Raw genomic sequence first — 25,786 nt, 5'->3', positions numbered from 1 at the left:
GAGCACTGCATGCATGTGTGTGTGTGTGTGTGTGTGTGTGTGTGTGTGTGGGTGGGTGTGTCCTGAGGCCAGCAGGACCAGATTTTGACCTGTGACCCTCTCTGCAGGTCTGGACCCAGATTACAGGCCTAATCCCTTACCTGTCACTTTACACACCGCTGCACACATCGATTAAGGTTCTGGCAGCCAGGACGGACACACACACACACACACACACACACACACACACACACACACACACACTACACTTTGTATAGTCTTGGAACAAAAATATAAACTGACCAGCACATATTCTTTTTTTTGTCATAGTACATTTGAACTCTTCACACACATGCAATGCACACACTATTTTATTTGTTAACCACAAATTATTAAAAGTGTAATTTGAAGTAAACAAAAACAAAGTGCAGTGACTTTGGCGGGTTCTGTCCTCTCTGACCTTCATTGATGGGTTGCTGTTCTATCTCTGAACAGTATCTGTGGTGAAAGGGTGAATGGGATATTGGAAGGGTACCACCCCCGCCCGCCCCCCCACTCCCACCAACACACACATACACAATTACTGGATGTGTATACACACGTATAAATACACTCACCACGGGTGAGCACAACACTCAGAGGGGGCTTGAGTGCTGTACTGGCTGTGCTGATGGACACCACAAATATGTACAGTCACATGTTAGGCTTCATGTGCTGAGTTACACAGAGATGAACTGAAATCACATTTAATAATCATTATAATGCAGAAAAAAACATAGATTTTATTTTTAATTTAGAGTATTTGATTATTTCTCTCATTGCAAGAATCAAGAATCCCTGTTTCTGACGTTTCGTAAGGACAAAAAAAAGAAATCAGTGAACTCAGCCTCTCATCTCCTCTCAGCTGGGAGAAGAGAAGGAACCAAATGGACGCTGTGTGCTGCCTACTCTTCCTGGCAGCAACTTGTTCCTCCAACATTTTCAGCCATTTCCTGGATCTTTTTAGGGTCTCACAACCCTCCTCCTCCCTCCCATGCTCATCTCTCCTCCTGCCCCGTCCTCTCTGCTTTAACTGAGCCCACCGCTGCCTCCTTCTTCCCTCCCGGCGGGTGGTCCCGGCTGAGGATCATTGCCTTCGATCGGAGGGGCCTCTGATTGCGGGATTGGGTGCTCGTGGTGGACTCAACCGGATCAATCCCACCGATTCCAACATTTGGTTCCCACTGTGCCTGATGACAATGTTGGCATTCCACATGCAGCCCTACAGGCTTGATCAAATCTGCAGCATCGATCTGGATGCAAGGGCAGTGAGGACCCAGGCAGCACGGACACATGTGTGCCGCGGTACAGTACACAAATATACAGGGAATGCCCGCGACACACACATAAATGCAAGATATCTCTACAAAACACCATCAAAGATTTGATGAAGTACCTTAGGAAACATATCCTTACAGTAGTGTATACATACACTGACATTTTGAAGAAAGTTGACAGGTGTTTTGTAAGATCCCCTGTGCTGAGGAGTCACAACTCTGGCTCCAACAATGGCTTATTCGTGTTAGAATGGTGAAGGAGTGCCACTTGATCTTTACCGCAGTAATTGCAGGAGGCGATGAGTCCCGCTGTGCTCTCGTTTTCATGCTCAAGTTCACTCGCCATTAATCAGTCTATCACAGCTACAACCTGCAGGCCCCGTGTTTAGCACTTGTACAACGTATCATATCTAATATCAATTTTTTTAAATCTATACGTCCTAATCTGGAGGTGTGGAGCTGGGTTGCTATCCAAAGTTAGAAGAGAAAATTCCCGTACACTTACTGCTGACTCCTGAGTTGTTCTGAGGTTACAGACAGCCGTATGCCTTGAATATTTTACCTTCTAGTAGTCAGGCGGCTTAGCAAAATAAAGGGGACATGCCACACAAAAGCACCAAATATTTCCCACATGCTCTCCATCACCATAAGTTTCCATTTTTGATGGGAACCACTTCATCAAGATTGTGGATTGGAGATGGCAGCCATATAAAATCTATGAGAACCAATATATCTTCCAAGCCACTTAGAAGGTCAATCTTGGTGTCAAAATATACATTTTCTGGGTCAAGGAATCATTTAAAGCTATTGAGAATATCACTAGATGATTAGTTGATGAAATAGATTTGTTAATTTTGGCCATGTATTTACAAATATTTATAGCCAGAACTTCAACAGTTGTGTGTAGGGACCCTCACATTATCCCTCTGACAAGGACTTGGTCCCCAACTGGCTTCCCACCAATAACCACTGCCTGTTGTATCTTAATTAAATCAGTGGGAGAAGCTTACAACTCAGGATACTCACTTAGTTAAGCAAGCCACTAGTCTCTTATTCTGAGGGAAAGAAAATTACATTTGATAGATTTTCGTATCTGTCAACCTGTGTCTTATCTCACAATTGTGGCCATGTTAACAGTAAAATTTCACAATCAACCCAATGGTTAAGGTGGGCACAGTTAGATTCCTGAATCTTCACTGAATATGAATTTTCTGAAAGGAAGCAACAAAGTAATGCTACATGCTAACATTTTTGAATTTTCCAACAAATTCAAATTCAAAACTTTTAGGACTAATTCATTTAAGGTTGTAATGAAAATTCTGCGATCCTGTGTCTGATCTTTTATTGTGTTGCTGCTTGTAGCTGGTGCACTGAAGACAAACAAGGCTTTGCAAGAGCTCCACCTCACCAACAACCTGCTGAACAGCTACCAGGACGCCCTGCAGCTAGGAGACATGCTACGCTACAACACCACCTTACAGACACTGGAGCTCAGCAGCAATTGTGTAGCAGATGCTGGTAGGATGTTCTTTTTTAAAGAGCAAAAACAATACTGCATGTATTTATTCAAAGTTGCACAGGGCAAAACTGACTGTTTATAGCACTGACTGTATAAAATATGGACATACTCTCCTTGACATCACCCAAAGGTTTCCAAATAGCCTAAATGAAGTGGATGGGTCCCTTGGCTCTGGTCATTGCCATTTTGGCAGTGTCTGACTCCTTTTAAATCCTGGTTTATCTAAAAAAGATTAAAAGCAGGGGTGAGCCGAGCCAGCCTTAAGTAGCCAGTCTGAGAATTGTAGTTTTTGGCACTTCTGCATTGGCTTCACTTTACAGCCCCGGAGGTTATTACCGCCTGGCTCTGAGGTGTTGTAAGCTTCTTCTTTTTTTTTTTTTTTACCTTGCACAGAGCCAGGTTAGGTCGCTGTTTCACCCTGTTTCCAGTCTTGAAGCTAAGCTAAGCTAACCATGTCCTGTCTCTAGCTCTGTACTTAATGCACAGATATGGAATTTATATCATTCTTCTTATCATGGCCAACTATTCATTTAAGCTGCAAATTTTCTGTTCACATTGGGTTTTTTTTGTTTTACGTTCAGAATAACAACTTTTCTAATATGTCACATAGACACACACACACACACACACACACACACACACATTATGTTGAGCTTGACAGCATTCAACTACACACACAATATCATGAAAATGAGGAAATATAAGCAAAAACACTCTGCAACTAGCCACTGTTTCAGCCTCTATTGAAGAAAGACAAATTGGCGGGAAAAATGTCACTTAGAGCGTCAGAGGGTTTCTTAAAGGGGCAGTTACCTCATAATGACAGGGTGGCTAGGGCAACGGCAGGGCTGCAATTTCAGGGACACATGGAAAATGTTTGATATGATGATGAAAATAGAATATACATGATCAAAATGGGTGGTTTTATCAAATAACTTGTTGTGGACAATAAAAACATGTATTTTTTTTTTATCAGAATCATTTAACCACTTATTACACACACTGTAATAAGTGAAGCAGTGTGTGGGGCATGCCAAAATCACATACATTCAATGAAAAAACAGTATAAAATGAAGGAAAGACATTTTAGGAGACTTATCATTGTACTGATATGTAAATGTTTCATTATTTTGTTACATTTTCATAATAACTGAGCGATTCTGATGAGGACACCAAAGGCACTTTATAGTGATATTGACTCAAATGTGTATAGTGCAATCAACTAATTTAGAGTAAAGCCCTATTTGATTGTTTTAAAGGATTAAGTCAACATTTTTACAGAAATATTGGTGAAATGTGTTTGGGTTAAGTTAATGCCATGTTGTGGTTTGAGAAGAAGTTATATTCTAGAACTATTTCTTGATAATTTTCACATCTCACTCCGTGAAAGAAAGCAAATAAATGTAGTTCCCAGAATATTTCAGTTTTCCTTTAAACTTGAGGCAAAATTGTTTTGCTGCAGAATGCATTTTCATTATTTCATAATTTACATCGTGTGAACGAGAGGCAGAGCAAATGTTTCGCAGAAGTTGTTTACAATGTTAACACAAAATCTTATTGGTTATTAGTAACACTTTGGCAGTCCTTGTTTAATTTTTTCGCTAATGAAAGACTGACCCACCTAATCTTGCTTGCCAGCAGCTTACAAGAGAAAACAGCAAAGCAACAGGATAGGTAAATACAGCAGGAGGGGTCCTCACACTGTCACTGTGCAAACTGGCACAGTCCAGCTTAAATATTATCTAATTGATATAGATACTGTATGTGAAAAAAAATAATAGCAACATACTTAGTAGAGCTCACTCCCACTAAACATCTGTCAGTGCCATTTAGCTCACAAATAGAAAGCAGTTGAGTTTGACACATTTAGCTAATTACCATAATTTAATGTTTGTTTGTTTTCTCTTCTTTCTTTTTATTATTATGAAGGTTTGGAGGAGCTGTGTGATGGTCTGAGGTGGCAGACGGCAGGTGTGAGGGTCTTACTGCTGAGGAACAACCAAATCACTGCAAATGGCATGGTCCATCTGGCCAAGGCTCTGGTGAGGAACAGAGCACCAGCTTTTAGTTTAGAGCAAAATCAGTTAATGCATACAGGCAACGTTTACATATACATATATTCCGATTGGAAAAGAACAGACATTTTTTTCAATTAGGATCAGAAACGTGCAGAAGAAAACACAAGCAGACTGTGCTGACAAATCAAAGTGCAGTCCCTGTTTGATTTCTGCAAAGCTGAAGCGCACATCAGATACAGAACATCCTATAGCAGACACAGAAGTAGAGGTGGGGGGAAAAATTGATACAGCGTAGTATCGCAATATTTTGGCAATTATTATTTATTAATTATTTTGATTCATGGCCGCCAAGTAGCGTTCCGTAGTGGGCTCTCTTTAAGGAATATACTGGAGATACTGGTATCATATGAAACTAGAAGATCAAAGGAATCTATAGGCACCATGTGTGTCAGGATATCGTGTTGGGAAGTTGTTGAAATAACGCTGCAAAGGCTTTTTTTTAATGTTTCATTCAAATTCATTCAGAGCAGTGAATCTTAAAGTCGAGGAAAGTTTGATAAAATGCTGCAGTTGTTTGCTGTTTGACCGAATACTTTGTTGGTCAGTCTGTGGGTTTTATCTCTCATTGTGGCAAAATAAATAGACTGAAGTGAGATGAATAGAATGAGGAATTTTCTCTTATTTGACAAAACAATTCTTGATTGAATTAAATTTTGTGGACACAAAATGCAGGTAAAATCGCATTATATTGTATCGCAATACGCACCATATCGCAAAATGCTTAAAATCGCAATAATATCAAATCGTGACAAGTATCGGGATGAAATCGTATCGTGGGGCCTCTGCTGATTCACACCTCTACAGAGAAGCTGCCACAGGTACAATAAAACCTCTTGTTACTTGTTATTCTAAGGACAAATAATTTGTTACATAACTTTTGTTTTGAACTGGTAAATGGTTAAAGTGTTGTTCCTACTGCTATTCTAATGTACGTGGTGTGGGACAAAGACTTCATTTCATGGTAATTTCATTCAAAGTTTTTCTGAAGCTAACATAAGGCGTCGACAGTCTAAGCCATGCAAGTCAACTGGTTATTAACAGAGTTACTTTTTTGGTATGGAATTCCCTCTTTGTGTTACTGTACCTTCACCGCAGCTCAGGACAAAAACACAATCAAGGAAGCAGTGGTGGAATGTAACTACTTCAAAAAGTACTTTAAAAGTACTTTTATTCAGGTACTGTACTTAAGTACAATTTTGAGGTGTTTGTACTTTACTTGAGTATTTTTACACTTGTAACTTTATACTTCTACTTCACTACATTTTAAGGGCATGTATTATACTTTTTACTTCACTACATTTAGCTGACAGCTTTAGATACTTTTTAGGTTGAGATTTAACATAAAAAACATGATACATTTAAAGTGATTTCGCATGTTTATAAATTAAACCACATAAAAGTATATTAAATAGTTAAAATGAGCCCTACATTGACAGCAGTAAAATGCTGCTAACATAAATGCCTCAAAAACAATAATCTAATAATACATTTAGAACATATAAAACAGTATGAGTGCCCTCTGCATAATGAGCAATATGATTTTACTTTTGATGCTGATATTTTTATACTTTTACCTCAGTAAGTTTCATACACAGGACTTTTACTTGTAGTGGAGTAATGTCACAGTGTGGTATTAGTACTTTTACTGATGTAAAGGATCTGAATACTTTTTCCACCATTGCAAGGAAGGAAGACATGAATTTCATGCTGAAAATACTATAACTTGGTAAAATATCCACTTAATTCTATCTTTGCCCATGAAGTCATCAGAGCAGCCCTATTAACTTTGATTAACTGAGTTTAACTGTCCAACTGATACCTGCTTTCCTTTATCTGCTGTTGAGAAAATGAAGAGCGTTGGCCTCATCCAGAGAATTTCCGCTGTGAAAAAGTCCCTCCTCCACACGTTTCACTGTACACTCCTAATAACATGCATTCCTTTCGCCTGATTGGCAGCATAAACTGTACCTTCCTGTCATGTGAGTGGCGATTGGGAAGTCAAAAGGCTAGAAATTAAAGGCCTGCCACACACACTCACATACACTTCCCCTGTCTCCTCCAGTGCTACCAAAAGAAGGAACAGTTTGATTAAATAATAGATGTGTGTTAAGGAGGGGTGCTCATGTGGCCTGCCAGTCACAGGGATAAGTAGATGTCCTTGCAGGCCATAATGATGATAATTAGACCCGTAGCTGGTCGTGTCGAATATGATGACGAGGAGAGCTGTTATTAACCTTTCTGGTTGGTGTATGTGCTTTTCTTCTCTGTCCTCTTGGCTTGTTGGCTTGTCTTTTGAAGGACTAGACAAGAGGAGCAAATGTGGGCCAAAATGTACTTGACTTCCAGTTCTAGCATTTGGCTAATGATGTCTAAATGTACTCTTTGTTTTTTAAAAGCAAACAAAAAAATTCGGAGGTGAATATGCCATGCATGTCTCTTGTTTTTTTTCTACTTTGTGTGTTCCGCTGTTTTTCTGTTTAAAGCCAGCATGTCATGTGTGAAAGCATACTGTGTTTTTGGTGGTTTCACACTCTTACCCCCCTCAAACTTCTCACTCCAACCCTCCTGTGGTTTACGTTTGACAGGCTTCAACCATGCTCGACTCTCACACACTCTCAACCACGCAGTCGCCTCTTTAATTGTCTGGTATTATCCCTCGTGCATATCCATTCGAGATGCTCTTCCTCCCTCTCCTCCTCCCCTCTTCACTGGAGAAGTTTCTCGCCACGCGTTGGATGTGGCAGTGCCTCTGTGTGCCGCGACACAGCGAGGAAAAAGGGGGGGACCCTCTCAAGTGTGTTTGTTGTCATCGTGGTGCAAATTAACTCAGTAGAAGACGCTCTCCGGCTCTGTCTGTTGCCTTCCTGGCTTCCTTTCCACCCCCGCGCTCCCTCTCTCTTCAGAGCAGTGACCAGAGGAGTTTAACAAGGGTGGCGAGGCGAGGGGGCAACCGAGGAGTGGGTGGCGCGTTCCTCTTCAAGCTGTTGGGCAACATGGGCCTCTTGTGCCCCAGACACCCCCAGCTTTATGCGCCAGCTAATCAACCTTCAATGCTAATGTGGCTCTGGAGAATGGAAACAGAAGTTCTGAGCATTTAACATGAGAAGAAACATTTTGAAAAGGAATAATAATCACCGCATAATAATAATGATGATTAAAACTTCTCAGCCCTTCCATGCTGAAAGTAGCACACTGCACAGAGTCTAAAGCAAAGCTTCGTTGTTGGGTAGAGTCACTTAGAGTGACATATTTTGCTTTTAAAAACAGTCATTAAAGCTCTTCAGTGTTTGTTACTACCAAGTCCCTGGATCCAGTTCGAACAGTGTTAAGTCCGAGATTAAACCTGAGATGAATTCTGTTTTTCAGCCCGTGCTGAAGGTCCTGCAGGTCCTGGATTTGGGTGAGAACCTCCTGGGAAATGAGGGGATCCAGGTTATCAGGGAGCCGCTAATGATGAACAGCTCAGTGCTGCAGCTCGGCCTGGCACAAGCCGACATCACATGTGAAGGTACGACAATATGTATGCCGTAAGTCTCTAACATGCAGCACCGTGTTTTTTGATTGTATTTTAATTTACAACTGTAGAAGACACATAAATATCCTTTTATTGACTTGTAAAAGGACTTTAATTTAAAGGGATAGGTCAGATTTTCCGAAGTGAGGTTGTATGAGCTAATTACCCACAGGCAATGTATTAGCTGCAGTACATGATGGTCTGTGTGTTCCCAGTTTGGAGAACCAGACGCTCCAGGCAGTAAACAGACTGCAGACAGGGCTATTCACAGAATACATTTTAACCACCTCAACAAAGGGCTAACCTTAAAATGTTATACCCATTTATGTATACGCTATATTAACGATATATCCATTGATTTTTTTGTTGTTGTTGCTATCTATAGCTGTTTCATTTGGCACCACTTTTTCTCAACCATAGAACTTCCAAGTTTTCTGTAGTTTGACTAACCAATTTATGATTTCAAACAAAACCATTTTGTCTACTGAGTTACATATAGATTAAGTGCAAGCCTCAACGTGCTGAAGATAGTTTTAAAAGTAAAGGTTTGTCAGCAGGAAACAAAAGAAACCCACAAATACTATATCCTATGATGATCAATCATCTAAACTTTATGACCCATAATGATCTCATTCTTAGCTAAACTACATTAGAGAGACATGTCTTTGATTCGAGAAACATTTCTAGAAGTAGAGCTACTCTTGATGCTAAATACATGCTTGAATGTCTGAAGCCAAACCATATATATTCTGTATCAGTGAACCTAAAGCACAGTGAAAGAGATTAGACAGAGTCATACTTTGTCTAAAACTGCGGTCTTGCAAAGTGGCATATTTAGGCTACCTAGCCTATAGAAACAAGAGACAAGCATCTACCAAGATAAGCTACTCAGATGGCTTTCTCTTAAGCCTGATTTCCACCGGGCGCGTTACTGCAGCGTCACGTCAGCGTCGCGTATGACGTTGCAAATAGGTAACACTCTAATCAATGAGAGCATTTCCACCGGGCGCGTAGCGTAACGTTACTGCAGCGTCGCGTCAGCGTCTCTACGCGAGCATTAGGTAGGACTTCTATTTCTCCGCAAGACGCTGCCAAATCGCGTGAATCTCAACAGAGCAGATCGCACCAGACAGGAAGTCCGACTCAGAATCAGCGTAAAACTCTTCCGCCCCTTTCAAAATAAAACACAATACGCAGTTCATGCAGCCTAAAACTACTTCACATCAACATTATGTTATGACCGGGGGCGGGCACCAGATCGGCAATCAATCAATCAAAGGGTCTCAGAGGATCGGTGGCACGGACGACACAAGACTGATTGTTGAAGTGGAACATCATACAATCATTTATGACATAACATATTGTTTTTATAAGGATAGATGGTCAGATCAACATATCTTTCACCTCAGAGAAGCAAAGTAAGTTGGTTTTTGTTGTTGTTGTTTACTTTATACACACAGTTTATCCATAGACTGTATAAATGGAGTTTAAAGTTTGTCACGGTATCTTGCGGTCTCCCGTATGGTCAGGATTATCGCGTGATCTCGTTATCTCGCGTGTATACGGCCGGCTCGCTAAACTGACGTGCTGCTGCTGTAACGCGCCCGGTGTGAAATGACAGACGCAGCAAAAACGCTGTGGAGACATGCTGCTGCTGTAACGCGTCTGGTGGAAATCCCCAGTTACACTCTCTTCACCTTTCTCTGGTGAAGGTGCTGTGGCGTTGGCAGAGTTCCTTGCAGAGAGTCGTCAGATTCAACGTCTGGACCTCCGTCAGAATGGGGTGAAGGTTGGAGGCCTGATGGCCTTGTGTCTGGCCCTGAGGATCAACCAATCTCTGTCTAGTCTAGATTTGGACCACATATCCCCACAGGAGCAGGTAGGTGCAGCTATCATTGTAGTTACAGTGCAAGTAAAAAATGACTGTTTGTGCAATTATTTTATGAAGGATCGCGGTCAGTGTCAAACTGACTGAAAAACACATTGCATGTCCTGTGACCCATTCACAATAAAAGTCAGCACCTGTTTCGACAGTAAAATGCTTTTAATGTGGAGCTGCAGCAGTAGGAAATGTTTATTTGCATTAGCAGTAACGTAAGTGAATATCGGACCACGGACACCCAATTACGTTAACAGAATGAATAGATGTGCAGAAAAACAACAAAAAAAGCATTTGTGCAGCATTCCACTGTTGATTTAGAATATGAATGTCAGCTTTTGAAGCTTCGGTACAGTCCTAGAAAGACTCTCTCCTACTGAGCTGAAATGAAATGAGTGCACATAAATTATAGAAAATAAGAATAAAAATATTTGTATTATTATTCAAAATGGACTGCACTTTATAGCACTTTTTTACCATAACGGACAAAGTGCTTTTCTCTCATTCCCACACACACACACACACACACACACGCTTACGTCCTGTCCTTTGGTAGTAGCTAGGGGTTTAGTGTCTTGCTTGTGCCCACCCTGCAGTTCTACCTCGTCATAGACGCTGTTTTCAAACTCAAGGATGAACTTCTAATATCAACTTTCAAAACAGCATGTAAGGGAAGTCCTTGAAGGGCTCAAAATGTACATTTGTACATCTGTGACATCCATGACAACTCCATCTGTTGCATGTGATAAACAGAAAACTCTGGAACATTTATTGTACAAATTAGACCTTGTTTTGTGATTCTTAGGTCCACTGGGTTATTTAAGGCATAAAAAGCCCCATTACGTGTTGTTAATTGTGATTTTTGCTGCTACTCGACTGTTCAATGACGTCCAGCCTACCTGGTGTAAACAGTACAGGCAGTGCCCTTTGATGTTTTAAAAATTAGGCATTAAACTGGAATTTCCCTCGGGATGAATAAAGTATCTGTCTGTATGTCTGTCCGTCCGTCCGTCCGTCTACCATCCATCTATCTATCTATCTGACTGCAGCTTTTTAATAAAACGTAATCTTTTGCAGCCAGCGACCACTGAATGGGCTTGTAAATACCGACTGTACCTGCCAGCAGTTGTAGCAGTCAGTCAGTCAGTCAGTCAGTCGGCACATATCATTCAAAACGGGTTATTTTCTGTGGTGCACGTGAATGCACCATGAAGTCCCGACATTTGAAGCATTTAACAGACTGATAACAGAATGTTCCCCAGTGTGTGAGAGTGTACCTTTTAATTTTCTCTTACTTTTAGTGCTAATCATCGCTCTTCCGTTTGTGGTGCTCATAGTGGCAAAAATAAATTTCAAAAATTAAAACTGCAGTGTCTCTATCCAGAAATCATAACCCGGTTAATCAAGATAATCCCTTTATAATAATCAGACACTGTTTATGTTATAAATAAAACAGAACGGAATAATTTTCTCATCCTTTGTGACAAAGTTCTACATTCAGTTAAAAACTGTACAAAGGCAGTATATTTTATGCTCAAACTTTTTGTAAATACAATACACTACACTTTGTAATTGAGAGTGTAGGATCTGTATTCTTTCTTTATTTTATTTCAGTATCTCTAAAACTGGGCTTCTTATACCAACGCAATCTAGATTGATAAACCACAGTTAAGAGGAAAAATTTTATTTTTGATTTTGAGGTGAACTGTCCTTAAAATGGCTATTTGTACTCTCATTTAAATTCCCCTTCCTAATTCCAAATGAATGGGCACTGGTGACTGAGGGTTATTTATCCCTAACGTCTCGCCTTTTGTGATATATTCAGACTCACTGTGGTCACATTTGTCATTTGGAGACACCAGTAAGTCATTTGTGTCTCAGTTCATCAGTGATACTTGTTTTTTTCCCCCTCTACCATCCATGGCTGCAGAGGCCTGAGGAAAACGATGCCATAACTTTAATACATGCCCCTGCTGGATTCACAAAATAATTACCCACACTTGCCATCTGTTTGTCATGATTTTATCTCTGCTAACTTATTTGCATATTAAAGCATTAATTAAAATCTCTAAGGAACGGAATGCTTACTTTAAAATTAACTCTGAAGGCGATCCGTGCACAGCTTCCAAAGTTGTTTTATTTTTGTTTGCAGTGGTTTTCTGTTTGTCTGCGTGTTGTTTACACGATTAAGTCTGATTTTTATGAAATGTCTCCTCTGGCTAAAGTCAAGCGGCAAGATGCGCCAGATTTTGGAGAAGCAGCTTTTAAGAGCCATGACGCTTCTGTGAATGTGTGTCATTAAAGCTGGGACTTCTTCTTCGTCTCCTTCTTCTTCCTCAGTCTTGCACATGCACCAAAGCCTCCATATTGGCGGCTGTGTTTTCATGCTCCTCTAAGCCGCCGAGAGACGTGATTAGCATTTCCACCATTGTTGGGAGTTAGTGTGCCTGGATATTTTAAGGGAATGGTAATAAGGGAATTTTTAAGCTCTGTCAGGTTTTGGAGTCACACAGCTGGGATTTGTCTTGGCGTGGCATATCCAGGTGGGAGGAGTGACGATTGTATTAAAAAGCAAATCTTTCCATCAGAAAACAGCGGGTGGCCAGATCAAGTGTTCTCGCTCAGTCACATTCCCTGGGTCGCCAAGGAATACGTGAAAATTTCATTCTTCTGAAGGAAAATAAGTGTGGGTATGAATGTGAGTGAGTGACGGAGAGGTTATGGCAGCACTTTGTGTGTGTTTGACAGAGTCGCTGATATGGAGTTTGTGTGTTCATACATGTGCCTTTTGTATGTGTGTGGTTTTACGACGATGCGGGGGGCAATTGAAGATGCGCATATTTAAAAGGCGAGAAAAGAAGGTGGCAAGAGGGGAGGAAATCTGGGTCCTCTTGTCTTTGTTTACAAGAGTCTGATTTTTCATGTCTGTTGCCACGCTGCTCCATTTGATCACTGGCCTGTTTGCTGTTAATTATTAATTATTTACCCATCTAAAATATTCATGCACCCTGGCCCTGGTGGAAAGCAGTCTTTTCTGTGGGGCAAGTTCTCTCTGTAGCCATTGAAAGGTGGAGCTGTTTATACATCCTTATCAGGGGACTCTGTCAACCCGGCTAATGCACTAAACTTCCCCTGCCCAACGCTCTCTTAATCGCAGGTCGGAGGAGGGAGCCTCGGCAGCCTGTTTACCTGTTTGATGCTTAAATATTTGGCTTTGGATTTAGCCAACGTGAGCGTCCTGTCAGCTGTTCCCCAGCAGAGGAGTTCAGTGATAACGCTGAGAGTGTCCTCTCCTGAATGTCGCATGTCAGCGAGGTGTAGCTGTTAGAGGTTGTCTCACTGAGTGATAATTACAGCAGCATGGAGCGTGTGTGTGTGTGTGTGTGTGTGTGTGTGTGTGTGTGTGTGTGCAGGAAGGAGAGGCAACAGGAAGGAGGTTCAGTAGTTTGTTTCTGTGGTCCAGTGGAGGGGGGCGACAGGAGCAGTTGTGGTTCTTTGAGAGGAAGCCAAAAGGACAACTTGTTGTTAAATAAAGCCTTACATACTGTGTATATGACAATTTTTATATTTTTTATTCCAAATTCCAAAAGTGCTTGATTTTGATGCCTTCGAACACTTAGAAACAACGTATCAAACTCATCTCATGTCACCCGTAAACACATTAATTTGTCATCTTTAAAATGCCTGGTCTCATTTATATGAAGAATATGCCCAATCCAGATTGATCCCCATGTTCCTGTTGCCTTAAAGTGCCTATCATGCACAGTGTACCTGGAGCCCTAGAAACCAACTCTGCGCCAGCTTCGTTACAATCAGCCAACTTGTGCTAATTTGATGTAACATAGAGTTATTATTCCACGGTCCAGGGCACGTCCAACTGGTAGGAGGCCCCGGGGAAGACCTAGAACATGGTGGAGGGATTACATCTCTCTCCTGGCCTGGGAACGCCTCGGGGTCCCCCAGGAGGAGCTGGACATTGTGGATGGGAGAGGGACGTCTGGAATGCCCTGCTTAGCCTGCTGCCCCCGCGACCCGGCCCCGGATAAGCGGAGGAAAATGGATGGATGGATGGATGGATAGAGTTATAATGAATCATTGCCATGGGAATCCAGTCCATTGTACTTTTCTGCAAAGTACAGATATGTTGATATGAAATGTATTTGGCACCTTTTAGCATCTTCATGAGACACACTGGGCTTTCAAATAACTCTGATTTAAAATTGTCAATATTAGATGCTCAGAGCGAGTGCCCCAAAAGTCAATTGTTGAGTATGGTGAGTGTCACGCTGCACATAGGTAGCAGGTAGAAGTGGGAGAAAAATCGATACAGCGTATGTCGCAATATTTTGCGTGGCAATATAATATTGATTCATGGCTGCCAAGTATCAATATTTAGCGTTCTGATGGCTGGCGGGCTTTCAATATTTCGCCGTAGCGGGCTTACTTTAGGACTATACTGGAGATATTGGTATCATATGAAACTCTAAGATCTGAGGAATCTATAGGCACCATTTGTGTCTGGTTATCGTGTCAGGAAGTTGTCGACGCTGCAAAGGATGGTTGGTTGAGGAGGTTGGGGAAAAATGTGAGAAAATACTGCAGTGGTTGTTGTCCATACATGTTTGATATCAGTTCAGTTCAGTTTGACTGAATTTCCCACTTTGACTTTGACTTTGTTGGTCAGTCTGTGGGTTTGACTCTCATTGTGGAGAAATAAAAAAAACTGAAATGAGATGAATAGACTGAGAATTTTGTCTTATTTGACAAAACAATTCTCAAGCAATGCTCACCATATCGCAAAATGTTTAAAATCGCAATCATTTCATATCATGATCATGAAGTATCGGGATAAAATCGTATCAATGGAGGTTGTGGGTGGACGGGTGGGTCGTACACTGGATTTCCCTCCAATGGGCCGCTGTTTGTTCCCTGTTCATATCCCGTATGAAATAAAACTTGAGTTATGTAACAAACATAGTTATTTTGACTCAACCAGTCCATAATCTTTTCCTAAACCTAACCAAGTAGTTTGTGTGAAATTCACAATGTTAACTACCTGTTGAAAACATGAACAGAGCCTCAACACAGATGCCAAGGGGTCCTGACAAAGCATTGGTATGTGATTAGACGTCACGATTCAAAGTATCTGCAGAAACAGACAACGCCAACATTTTATTCTGTCAACTGGTTTGGGAAATCAGTCCGTAAATGTCTAATATCTGTAGATATCACTGAGATCTGTTGTGGCTATTCTTTATTTCATCCAACAACCTAGTTCATGCCTCAGTTAGTTTACTGGCCTTAGATCACATTTCTGTGAGTGTGTGAGTTATGGGAGTGACATCTGAGAACAGATACATGTGTTTGAATGGGTCTGTGGAGAGATTGCTGTGGGAAATGTGCTGCACAGAGGGCACCATTTGAAGGAGTGTGGAGTCTTATTTTAGGAACAGCGTGAAACAAAGAGGTCTCTGGGTATGTTTTCGGGCACCCTTCCTGTCACGGTCAGTCCCAGTAGGGTGGTTAGGTGACGGGACGGCCTGACCATGCATGTAGTCGGCACTCAGGTTTCAGTTGCATCATGATGACACTGGTGCTCTGGGGAACAGAGTACGTAGGCAGACAACAGCAACCAGGCAGAACAAACCTCCCAGCAACGCCTCAGAGGGCAGCGGGGAATGGCTCCGAGCAGGGGGGACCAGGGTTCACACTGCTCCCAGATCAGTCAATCACCTACTGGAACCACACCACACAGTACAGCTCATGGAGTTCAGAGAGCAGAAAAGAAAGAGTGTTTAAAACAACTATTAAACCATGCGATCATCATACAGCATGATCTCACAAAGTAAAGAGTTTTCACTGAATTTACGTATTGCTCTTATGGTGATTAAAAAACACCTACAAATACAAACTGAGCTCTGTGCATCCTAGTGTTAACTTCTGTCGTCCAGAGTCAAAGCTAGCCAGTTAAGTCATGGAAAAGGCCCCAACTGGATGGTACAATACATTGATAATGACTATTGGTGCTCCCCCATATACAGTGTAATAGGATTTACTGGGGTTTCATTTGTGGTCCTTGCAGGATTAGATATGTTTTTAAAAACATTAAAATGATTCAAAAGTAACATCAGTTTCCAGAAACAGTGTTCCTGTGATTTGGGATAATCCACTGAATTGACTGAACAGTTTCCGTCAGGACTATTTCAGGCCTACAGGCAGGATTTTAGAAGTACTGAGGCCATGAGTCCAAGGCCCAGCTCCCTCTTAAAGAAGATACCAAATGAAGAGTAAAAAGGTATTACATTTTGTTTAATCATTAGTCTGGGTCTGGCGACCTGTCCAGGGTGTACCCCGCCTCTCGCCCAATGTCAGCTGGGATCGGGTCCAACCCCCCGCGACCAGAGTGCGGATAAGCGGTTAAGGATAATGAATGAATGTTCGTTGTGTGTAAATTGTATTTCCCAACATAAAATTAAATGCTGTTCTAAAGCCTTCTCATCACTGACAGGAGTGTAATCATGGCTGGTACGTATAGTTTAAAGGGACTAAATATACATGTGGGGTAGTCAGTTTATTTTTGGCATCACTGAGCATCACTGAACAGTTCCATAATAATCTAGAGAGAAAACTAGAGTTCTGCACCTCAACTTGGCTCTGTTTTCAGGCTTTCGGGAAATCTAGCTTGTGACGTCAGACTTTGGCCAATTCAAGGCTAAATTATTTGATATAAGAGAGATAAGAGACTATTACTAGTCTCATCCATAACTAGCATAAATACTGGCTTTATGTGTCCTCTCACATGCCTGGAGGCTATTGCTATCCGGATTTGCCAGATTTTTCTATCCATTGTGGCCTCTAGAGATTATAAAACCAATTCCAAAAAAATGTATATGAGGAACATTTCCCCAAATACTGATTACTTATATATATACTAAAGACACAGTCACTTTGGGACTGTTGACAGGGAGGTCTATGGATTATCCAAAATAACCAGGATGCTTGTTTATGAAAAGAAACTCATATTTTTCAGTAATTTGTATTTTTTATTTTATTCTTTATTGCCATGTGATTCATCCACCTAACCAGTAATCACGTGACTATAGTGTCGCAAGAAAGAATACATTTATGGAAACCATTTTCGAACATTTTGTTTTTACCAAGTTAGGAAAGCAATAGCCCCTTTTAAATTGCCATTTCAAGCCGCGTTATTTACGCCTCTGTGACGTTTTAACTTCAGTCTGAACATCGGAGAGGCGTAATTGGTGGAATAAGTGATCCTCTCACTTGAGTCCAGAGAGTTTTCAATGCACTCGCCACTGCCGTCACTTACTGTATTGTTTACGTACTGTCGCTGCTCTGTTACACGGCACTACTGTCTCCTTCCACTTCGTTCTGCGATGCCGGTTTGCAGTATGAATGGACGGCAATATTACACCATTGCACAATCAATATGAATGTCTCAAGGTGAAATTACGGCAGAGCTCATTTCAGCACTTTTGTTGCACTTTTGCGAAAAAATGCTGTCTGAAAAGGGCTATTACAGAATGATCCCAGTCAATTCCACACAGTGAGCCATACAGCTTATTATTTAAACGCTGGTATCAGATTGGCCGATATCCAAAGCCCAGGTATCCGTATCGGTATCACGATTGAAAAATTCAGATCGGTGCATCCCTGAGCAGAGAGTTGACTTTTCCTCCTGATACCACTGAAAGGGACAAAGCTGGATGAGTCACTCCAGCAGATGGGGGGTGGGGGGGGTTTGGGGGGGTGGGGGCTTTGGGTTGCTTAGGGGGAGTTGGTGGGGGGCTGGGGTGGGGGGCAATCCCCTGTCTCTCTGCAAACACAACAACAACAGCAGCAACACACTCCTCGCTGCACTCCTGATGTATTTTCAGGCAAAAACAGGCATATTTGCCAGCTGTGTAATTTACTGCGGCTCTCATTTGCATATTAAAGCCTTAATTAGCCCCTCTGAGCGTGTGTGTGTGTGTGCCTGTGTGTGTGTTTGTGTGTGACTAAGGGGTTGGGGGTGTGTAGTGTAATCACTTGGACGTGTAGTCAGGGGAAGGAGAAGGGGGGTGATCAGCATTTCAGGGTCTGGATTGGGGCCGGAGGGGAGCAGATTCACTTCCCGCCCGGTTCCCCCTGTGGACCTGGCTGGTTCTGATATGGAGCGAGGTGGAGCTCTTTGATGAATAACACTCGACATGTCTCCTTGTCATTTTTAATCACTCCCACTCTCCCAAACCAAGAGGTGTGACCCGCGCTATCACGGGAAGAAGGTATGTTTTTTTTCTCAGTAAGTGGAGGTGATGGGAAACTGACAGTCAGGAGGGTAGGTGGGAACAAGGAAACACTACACTCAAGTGTTATCATTGTTACAGCAAAACTGTAACAGAACTTTTGCATATCCACACTTACCACATAGTGTTAACAAGTGTTGATTGGAAACCTCTTGAAACATGATTGTCCCTCAATTTTCTCCTTAAGTAGCTTCTAAGTCACAAAAACATTTCTGCACACCGGTATAAAAAAACAATATATTAACAATACACTGTATATTCTGCTCTGATCCACTATTGCAAGTTCAATTATGAACCTAAAGCTGCAAATGACAAATTCTGGATTTTCCTGTAATGTACTTGATCTGAATTTTACAACGGCATATTAGGGCCAATTATGAAAAAAATAAATAAATACAGACCCGGGGAAGGCGGGTAATATTTCGAGAAGAAAAAAGTCGCAACATTATGAGATTAAAGTTGTAAATCTACGAGAAAAAAGTAAAAGATTTAAGAGATTAAAAGTGGCAAATCTACGAGAAAAAAGTAGAAAATTTATGAGAAAAAAGTTGGAATAATAGGCTACTGTTTTGTTTCTCAAGGTACCACATTTCAATCTTTTCTACCAGTGAGATGTCTCCCATTTTCCCATACAAAACACAATTTTCTGACTTTTTTTCTCATAAATCTGCTACTTTTTTTCTTGCAGAATTGCCACTTTAATCTCATAAATTTGCAACCTTTTCTCAAAATATCCCCCGGTCTGTATTTATTTATTTTTTCATACTTGGCCCTAATACGCCGACGTAGAATCTTGATTTGAATAGAATCAAAATACAGTTGTGTAGGTTTCGGTCATACAGTAAGGTTTACAGTTAAACATTTTGGGAAATATACTGATTAGCCTTCTTTTTGAGGTAGACACAACAAGATTGGTATTAATCTCAAACAGTATATCAAGCTAATGTGGTTAACCCTGCTCACAGGAATTTAAAAACAACAATTTGAATTGCATAATATATAATATGAATAGTATACTCTTCAAATAGATAGTATTCATTGTTGCTCTGTGTTTTTAGAATAATTTATATTGTACAATTGTTCATGTTAATGTGTCCAACCACCTTCATGCCTTTAGTGCACACCTCTAAATCCAAGGTGTTAATTACCTCTGATGGGTATAAACTGAAAGACTGGTTTACCACTGACACTCCCGGCTTAATTAAAGGGTCGGTTCACACCGCATACTCTATAAATACATATATACTCTATATATGTATATCTACTTAGAAAGGGGAAAAATGAGTGTTGGTTACATCTAGCTGTGGCACTCACAGCATTGACAAATAAGAACATCGTTTTCCAGAAACAATGCCCAGTGATTATAATCCACAGATCTAGTTGTGAACAGTTTTCATTGAAACTATTTTCAGTCGAAGTAACACTCCCTATAGTACAGAATTCCACATTGTGAATTTGATTGTGTGTTGAACCAGAAATGACCTAGACACATATCTTTAAACCTGACCAAAGTATCCGTGTGGTAAGATACCATTAAGAAGAGTCAGTCTGTTTGCATATTAATATTGTTTATTATATCTCTCATCCATAGAGTGAGCCCTGCTGACACAGGCCTACACCAAGTTGGTTTATCAAAACTTTACTCACTTCGCAGCTTTGGCGACACTCCGCACACTGTGATACAACATTTTTTAGGAGACGCAAGGTGGTTTTATGCAGAAGAGGCTTTTCTCAGTGGTCATAGCCCAGTAAATCCACATTCCCCATTCAGACATGCGAGAAGATCGCTCAAACAACTTGGCATAATGACCAAAACACTGGAAGTTCTGCAATTGATATGGGCCTTCTCTGCATAAGGGGGCATATGTATATAAGCTCCCGCATAAGTGGGGGTATCGGATCGCATCGCCTTTCAACGGGCATGTCCTGAGGCGCCACGCTCAAACAGTCACCCATCAGCAGCTGGCAGCCTCTCATCTGACTACCATGAAGCCCCATGCGTGTCTATCTCTCTCGCTCCCTTCATCCACAAGCCACATCCCTTTCACTTTTGAATGGCGGGCTGACTGCAGAAATTGCCCCTGTCCACCATGCGCACTGAATATTCAACTATGAATATGAAATATCCTGGCAAGACTTCAACCACCTTCAAAAGTGCGAACCCCTCCAACTCTCTGCATATGCACACCCTCCCCAGTACCCCCTTTTTTTTGCACTCATAGATCGATCATCCCATCCCTGTATGGAGGGATGTCAGGAGAGGAAGTGGTGAATGATCTTTTCCGGTTGGGCACCAAAGTCACCGATTGAAGGCGAAACTCCCGACACTAAAGCTCTGTGGATGATAAGGTGAGGCTCCTTCAACACAGCGCAGGGTTCTGGAGGAAAGAGGAGACTGACAGAGTGAGGGAAAACAGAACGGCTGAGGAGTTCTGCTTTGGCGAATTGCCTCCCTTTTACTTTTCTCTCCATTCAAGGCCCTCCCTACATCCTCACTGCCAAGTTTCCCCTCTCCTTCACCTTAATCCACACAGGAGACAACTGTGGCCGTTGCAGATCAATACCGGCCTGTGATGATCAGCACTTAACATGTTTTGTCCCAGACCATTAGTAGGAACCAATTTGTTTATGGAGATTTAATTAAGTTACTGTTTAAAAGCAGGATTTGAACACTAGGGCTGTATCAGCTCATTGGGTTTGTGTTTTGTCAATCTCCACATCCCCCCTGCTTGGTATGGAAATAAAAGAAGGACCTAAATGGGGGGAAACAAGTTTGGGCACGTTCGAGGCCACGGTCAAAGCACATTTTTATGCTTTGGGCCAGCGAGCCTCACCTAATACATCCTTAAAGCCAGAAATGCTTTTATTTAACAGTGTCTTAGCAGTGATATTCAATGCATTTGTTTGATGCCGGAGTCCTGTATAATAATCTAGAATTTAGCTTTCAAGTCTGTGCGATGAACAAAATCAACGCAGTAGCTCCTGTGCAATACAGCTTTGTAACATGATGGTGTGTGCTGTTTGTGTTCTTTTTGTGTGTGAGGGGCATTGCTAGTCTAGTTGTTAAAACAAAACAAAATCAAAGTAAATTAGTAGTTACCAAATATAAAACAGTTCTATTGGTACGCAACTGTATGACACGATGTAAACTCTATTTTTCGTATTTATTTGATAATCTAGGGATTTTCTGTTGGCACTGAGTTTAACCATGCTGCACTGATTTGCGTTTCCATTACCAGTTTTAGCCTGACGTGTTGTGCCATACTGCGCCATGCCGTGCTTGAAATGGACTATCTCAGGAGTAGGGCCCAAGCGGACCCTGCCTTCCTCCAAGCTGGCAGTGGGGTCGTCTTGCCGACTGCGGCCAACCTACGAAGAACCCCAAGGACCCCTCTGGTCTGGTACGCCATGGCCGGACAGGTCTTTGTGGCTGAACAACCTCTTTTTTTGGTTGACTGATTGGCCAATGGTCAACAAGGCAAGGCCCCCTCCTCCTTGGGCCCATCTGCTGTCAATCAATCAATGAGTCATACCACAGACCGAGTGGCGGTGGGTGATGGTAGAGGTGGCCTTGAGGAGGGTGACACAAGAGAGATGTATAGAGATTAATGGGCTTTCTGCCTGGCTAAATATCATGTTGTGTTGATAAGCTTATTTTGGTAGCTTGCTAACTTTTACCACAGCATGTGTAGTTTGTGTGCTACATTATATCATCAGTGTATTGCGTATAGACACGTTTCTTATGTACAAACAGAGATGGGTGTGCACGCAGCCAGGGGGCAAAAGCATTCAGCCTATGATTGTAACATACCGTAAATCAGGGTCAGTGCTTCCTATACACAAGGTCAGTTGTGACGAATTGGGAGTGTTTATCTCCTGCGTTTCTTATTGTTCTTTCAGGTATCTGCTTTATGTCACTAATTCAGGTTTGCGTATGACCAAAGTAGAAGATCTTTGATAGCGACTATACTGCATTAAAAAAGCCTAGTAATAATCCATGCATGTGTATGGAACAGGGCTGTCAAGTGTGAAACATGTATTGGGGTTGATCAAAGACATGTCCAAGACATGTCCAGAACCAAAGCAAAGGGGTTCCATGTGTGCCGGTATCACACAGCGTGGGCCACGCAGTATAAGATTTCTTTTATGTTATTTACCCTATTTATGTGCACGTTAGCTCTGTGTGAGAGTCTCTAGCGTTTTGCTGTCAGGGACATGGTGTTCCACCACAAGTTGGGACTGTAGCTGAAAGGCTTTAATGTAGCAAGTCAATTTTTTTTGTCTTGAATGTAATGTGAAAAAAACCCAGGTTTATCAAAAATGAAAGCCCTTCCATCAGTCTGGTGACAGAATACCACCTCTTGTCCTGGCGTCCTGTCTTGCATGTCCCTTATCCTCTGTCCTAGCAACATCCTCCACTGTGCCATTGGCCCCCCCAAGTCTGGTCCGGGCACCATGGAGGGGAGGTAATTGGATTTGTTGTCACCTCCACTAGCTGGCAGGCTCGGCCTGTCTGCTCAGCTTAGTGATGAAGACATCAGTGTGACAGGGACCCTGGGAGAGGATCAGCTGGTGTCCTGGACGCCACTAATAAAGCTGTGGTCATGCCACGGCCATGCCGCCATGGCTGCAGCCAGCTGTTACCTCTGCCACCTCTCCTCCAGTGCTGGTGCCCATTCCACAGCTTGGGGAGTTGGGGGGTGACATGGTGAATGAAGAGTGGGCAACCTTATTAAGGCAGATGCCAGTCCCCCCTTCGCTCTATTGGAGAGGTCAGAGAAACACTCCCCAAACACTCCTCTGTGGTTCCGGGCAATGCTGGCACACGGCACCAGTGTCCTGGCATCCCCTGTTACGTACTGTGTCGCTCGGCATCTTATTAAAACACTGACAGGAGGCTAGCCAAAGTCAAGGTCTGTAGTTTAGGCTTCACTGCAGTTGTCCCCTAGTTCACCCCATCAGGGATCAATGAGTTATGTCCTCAGTGTCCTGCAAAACATGCTGTCTTTAAACAGTCTACTAATGAATGCAAAAATAAATTCTAGTTGATCTTCCTACAGATGCTTGTCCTGTTTTGAGAATTAGTATGGCTTAGATACAGAGATGGGAAATATTTTGATCTTGCGGCTCATAAAAATGGATGTGTAGGGTGGCCTAGGTCCAATGGAAAATAGAGTCGATTTGAAGTACAAAATAGAAAGTTAATAGAATGTAACCAAGTCGGTGTTTGTGCATAGCAGTTTGAAAGCTTGAATGAGTGTAGTGGATGAGCTGGCACAGTGTATGGTGCGCACTAATTATGTGATGGCAGTGATGACTGAAGTTAAGACAGTGGTGATGGTGTGGTTGTCATGATGGGTGTGAGGGCAGAAGCAGCATGTCGGTACTGATGCTATGGCTTTTATTCTTTTCTTTTTACAAACCATGCATTCTTCATATTGCAACAAAGCATGCTCCAAACATAAGATTGATTTTTTTTAAAGTTTTTATTCCTTTGCCGTCATTTGGATTTTTCATGTAAATACAAAGACAATACGCACTGTACCCTGAGAGGCCTAATGTACATTGGGCTGAATGAAAGGTGATGCGCACACTTAGTGTTGTGACTTGAGATTGATATCACACACATTCATGTTTTCATTGGTGGAATGTCACTAAGTACATTTACTCAAGTACTGTACTTAAGTACAATTGTGAGGTACTTGCACTTTTCTTGAGTATTTACATTTTATGTGACTTTATTCTTCTACTCCACTACATTCTGAGGCAAATATTGTACTTTTTACATCACTACATTTAGCTGACAGCTTAAGTTACTAGTTTAAAATGAATTTTAAGTGATTAGAAATGTGTTTTTAAATTAAACCTCATAACAGTATATTAGGTAGTTAAAATGAGCCCTGTCAAAATTCAAACACTGCTTACATAAATGCATCTACACCAATAATGCAATCATATAATAATATATTTAGAATGTATTAAACAGACTGAGTTTGGTCATTGTGCATAACAAGTACTTTTACTTTTGATACTTTAAGTACATTTTGATACTTTTGTACTTTTACTTTAGTGAGATTTGAATGCAGGACTTCTACTTGTAGTGGAGTAATTTCACAGTGTGGTGTTAGTACTTTAATTAAGTAAAGGATCTGAATACTTTTTCCACCACTGCATGTATGTATTTCCCCTCCATGTGACCAGGTTAAATGGATTTTTCAGTTTGAGACTGCTTCAGCAAATCAACCAATAATAATCTACCACATTAGCGAGTGGCTGAAATGGGTGTTAGTGCTCTGGGACAGGACATGCTGCACTCAGAGCTTTAAAACTTGGTGCAAACATGCTTGATCATGTACAATATGCAGTTAGTGTAACCCCTTGCTAAACCATTACATGAACTCCAGTCTATATCCAAGAAATTCGCTGCATGCAAGTCATTTACAGTTTATCTAATCCATCTCTTCTCACATGTGAATTACCAATCCTTTGAAAACACCTATGAAGACTTAAATGACCAATATGGGAATAGAAATGAACAAAATATACATGACAACTGTATGAATGCTGCTGCATACACAATGCACATGCCCTGAAGGAAAAGTGCAGAGTAGTATGTCATTATTTCTTTATCTGCTGCATGCATTACTGTTGTTTGTACTATACATTTAAATATGATTAATATGGAGGAGACATTTTAACGTATTTCACTTTTTATAAAGCTTAGGAAAGGCTGCTGTTCATTAAATGCTATAGCTGCTTTATTAGATGCTCAGTTGTGAGTACATGGTCTAAAGAAGTAAAAAAGAAAGAAAAAGAACAAACAAACAAAGAAACTTCCCTCTGCAATTGCTGGTTGTCAGTCTCTGTCCATCTCAAGCTGATTGCTGTTCAACAACACAACATGATAATGCAATATATAAATGCAATGCCATTTCCATATGAATTGTACAATAATACAGATCTAGAAATACTGACAATGATATTTCTGGTAGTTGGGAACCCACTGAGGAGCTAGAAATATCTAATTAACGTGAATATTTTTGACAGCTATCAAACAAGGTTGGTATTGTAAACAGGATTACAGCTAAGTTAACATTATCCTAACATTAATTTAAATGTACCATCAAAGTTATTCCAAAGCTTTCAACTGGAGTGGTGGATGACATCACATGCAACAGTTCTGAGAAACTCCACA

At 41.4% G+C, this 25,786-nt stretch overlaps 1 protein-coding gene across 1 annotated transcript in view; it reads left to right on the top strand.

Moving 5' to 3' along the window:
• si:dkey-288a3.2 (protein phosphatase 1 regulatory subunit 37) overlaps nucleotides 1–25,786 on the top strand; it is a 75,933-nt gene that overhangs the window by 27,970 nt on the left and 22,177 nt on the right. Inside the window, exons 8-11 of the mRNA XM_059353928.1 lie at nucleotides 2,658–2,813; nucleotides 4,744–4,856; nucleotides 8,259–8,400; nucleotides 10,119–10,285. Of these exons, the coding sequence (XP_059209911.1) occupies nucleotides 2,658–2,813; nucleotides 4,744–4,856; nucleotides 8,259–8,400; nucleotides 10,119–10,285 (578 nt within the window). The remainder of the gene's footprint in view (nucleotides 1–2,657; nucleotides 2,814–4,743; nucleotides 4,857–8,258; nucleotides 8,401–10,118; nucleotides 10,286–25,786) is intronic.

The sequence above is a fragment of the Centropristis striata genome, chromosome 16 (genome assembly GCF_030273125.1).
Source record: "Centropristis striata isolate RG_2023a ecotype Rhode Island chromosome 16, C.striata_1.0, whole genome shotgun sequence".
In the NCBI taxonomy this organism is placed as follows: domain Eukaryota; kingdom Metazoa; phylum Chordata; class Actinopteri; order Perciformes; family Serranidae; genus Centropristis; species Centropristis striata.
This window is presented reverse-complemented; position numbering and strand designations above follow the sequence as displayed.